The sequence below is a fragment of the Sardina pilchardus genome, chromosome 3, assembly GCF_963854185.1.
Source record: "Sardina pilchardus chromosome 3, fSarPil1.1, whole genome shotgun sequence".
NCBI lineage: Eukaryota > Metazoa > Chordata > Actinopteri > Clupeiformes > Clupeidae > Sardina > Sardina pilchardus.
In genome coordinates this window covers 1,641,940-1,644,439 of record NC_084996.1, presented here as the reverse complement: position 1 = coordinate 1,644,439, position 2,500 = coordinate 1,641,940, and the positions used below count along the sequence as shown (strand labels likewise).

The following is a 2,500-nucleotide window of genomic DNA, read 5'->3' as shown; positions in this document are numbered from 1 at the left end:
ACTCCTTAATAGTAAGTAATTAATACTCCTCAATAAGTAATGATAATACTCCTTAATGATACTCCTTAATAGTAAGTAATTAATACTCCTTAGTTAGTAATGATAATACTCCTCAATAAGTAATGATAATACTCCTAGTAAGTAATGCTACTCCTTAATAGTAAGTAATTAATACTCCTCAATAAGTAATGATAATACTCCTTAGTAAGTAATGATACTCCTTAATAGCAAGTAATTACAGTTTTTGCCCGTTGCTTGAACACTATAGACCCATGCTTAGACTAAAGTAACACAACTTGAAGTTTTGTTGCCATATCTCAAACACATGTACCTATACCTTAAACAAAAGTGCTGCTTTGCACTCTAGTTGCAATTCTGTAACACACTTACTCCTTTTTGCAGCACACTTGGTCCTGCATACTACTCTCTATGTCTACATAAGACACTTCGTTCAAAAATGAAATCTCAGAGTACCATTTGTTAAACACATATATCCAAAATACAAAACACATCGGGTAATTGCAACCTCTCAAAAACACACCTGAACACACTTACTTGCAAAACTGAACACCAATCAGCCATCTACAAAAAGCCCTCAGTTTTTCCATTGGAAATGGTGATGTGAATGGTATATTTCCCAGTGTTGTGTCATGTTTACGTGTGTTTAGAGTTTTGGCACAATGAGCGAAGTTTTGTAAAAGGTATTCAAGCAAATATGTTTTATATAAAGTAGACTAGTGTGTTCCTCCCCATCTGAAAGTATATGAATACGATGCAAGTGTGTTTCATTTTGTCACCAGAGTTAAATTTTGACAAGGGATTGTTAGGTTTTGATAGCAGAGTTTAGGTACTGATAGCAGAGTTTCAGTTTGACATAGATGTGAAAGGTATATTTCCTAGTGTTGTGTTATGTTTACTTGTGTGTAGAGTTTTGGCACAGTGATCAAAGTTTTGCAAAATGTGTTCAAGCAACGGGCAAAAACTGTAATACTCCTCAATAAGTAATGATAATACTCCTTAGTAAGTAATGATACTCCTTAATAGTAAGTAATTAATACTCCTTAGTTAGTAATGATAATACTCCTCAATAAGTAATGATAATACTCCTAGTAAGTAATGATACTCCTTAATAGTAAGTAATTAATACTCCTTAGTAAGTAATTAATACTCTTTAGTAAGTCATTTAAGTAAGTCATTTAAGTTTTCTCCACACTCCAAACAATATCAAATACAGTTTTTAGTCTTAATATAAATATACTTTGATCTTAATAATAACATGCATAGATTGTATTTGCAGTGTAGAGGGAGAGCTCTTTGTTGAAACCTCTTATCAGAAATATCTAATTAGAAACACAACATAGGGATTAAAAAAGCCTTCTAGTGGGTTGATGAACTGCGCTTGTGTGTGTGTGTGTGTGTGTGTGTCCAGGTGGTCTGCCGCTCATGAGCTGTTGGTTGAGCAGGGAATCCAGAGGAAGCTGCTGGCAGCAGCAGTCAGCCAATCAGGACCCAAGCTCAGGTCTGTTCAGCCAATCAGTAGTGTTAGCATGACGTTAGCCATCACTATCTGCCCTCGTTAGCCATAACTATCTGCCCTCGTTAGAGTGCCATCACTATCCGCCCTCGCTAGAGTGCCATAACTATCTGCCCTCGTTAGAGTAATGTTAGCCATAACTATCTGCCCTCGTTAGAGTAATGTTAGCCATAACTATCTGCCCTCGTTAGAGTAATGTTAGCCATAACTATCTGCCCTCGTTAGAGTGATGTTAGCCATAACTATCTGCCCTCGTTAGAGTGATGTTAGCCATAACTATCTTCCCTAGTTAGAGTGATGTTAGCCATAACTATCTTCCCTAGTTAGAGTGATGTTAGCCATAACTATCTGCCCTAGTTAGAGTGATGATAGCCATCACTATCTGCCCCCGTTAGAGTGCCATAACTATCTGCCCTCGTTAGAGTGATGTTAGCCATAACTATCTGCCCTCGTTAGAGTGATGTTAGCCATCACTATCTGCCCTCGTTAGAGTGATGATAGCCATCACTATCTGCCCTCGTTAGAGTGACGCTAGCCATCACTATCTGCCCTCGTTAGCCATAACTATCTGCCCTCGTTAGAGTGATGTTACCCATAACTATCTGCCCTCGTTAGAGTGATGTTACCCATAACTATCTGCCCTCGTTAGAGTGACGTTAGCCATCTGCCCTCGCTAGAGTGATGTTAGCCATAACTATCTGCCCTCGTTAGAGTGCCATAACTATCTGCCCTCGCTAGAGTGATGTTACCATAACTATCTGCCTTATTTAGCCATAATATGCCCTAGTTGGACTGACATAAGCCATAACTATCAGTCCTGATCACACTGATGTTAGCCATAACTGTCAACATCTGCTGCAGTTAGACTGATGTTACCCATGACTATTAGCTGTAGTTAAACGTACATTTTCTGTGGGAACATTTCGAGCTTTAAACGTGAGAGATGTTAATAATGCAGTAGTAATA

General features: G+C 38.2%; 1 protein-coding gene across 1 annotated transcript in view; it reads left to right on the top strand.

The window, feature by feature from the left end:
- LOC134076017 (7-methylguanosine phosphate-specific 5'-nucleotidase-like) overlaps positions 1–2,500 on the top strand; it is a 14,384-nt gene that overhangs the window by 9,322 nt on the left and 2,562 nt on the right. Inside the window, exon 7 of the mRNA XM_062531032.1 lies at positions 1,430–1,519. Within this exon, the coding sequence (XP_062387016.1) occupies positions 1,430–1,519 (90 nt within the window). The remainder of the gene's footprint in view (positions 1–1,429; positions 1,520–2,500) is intronic.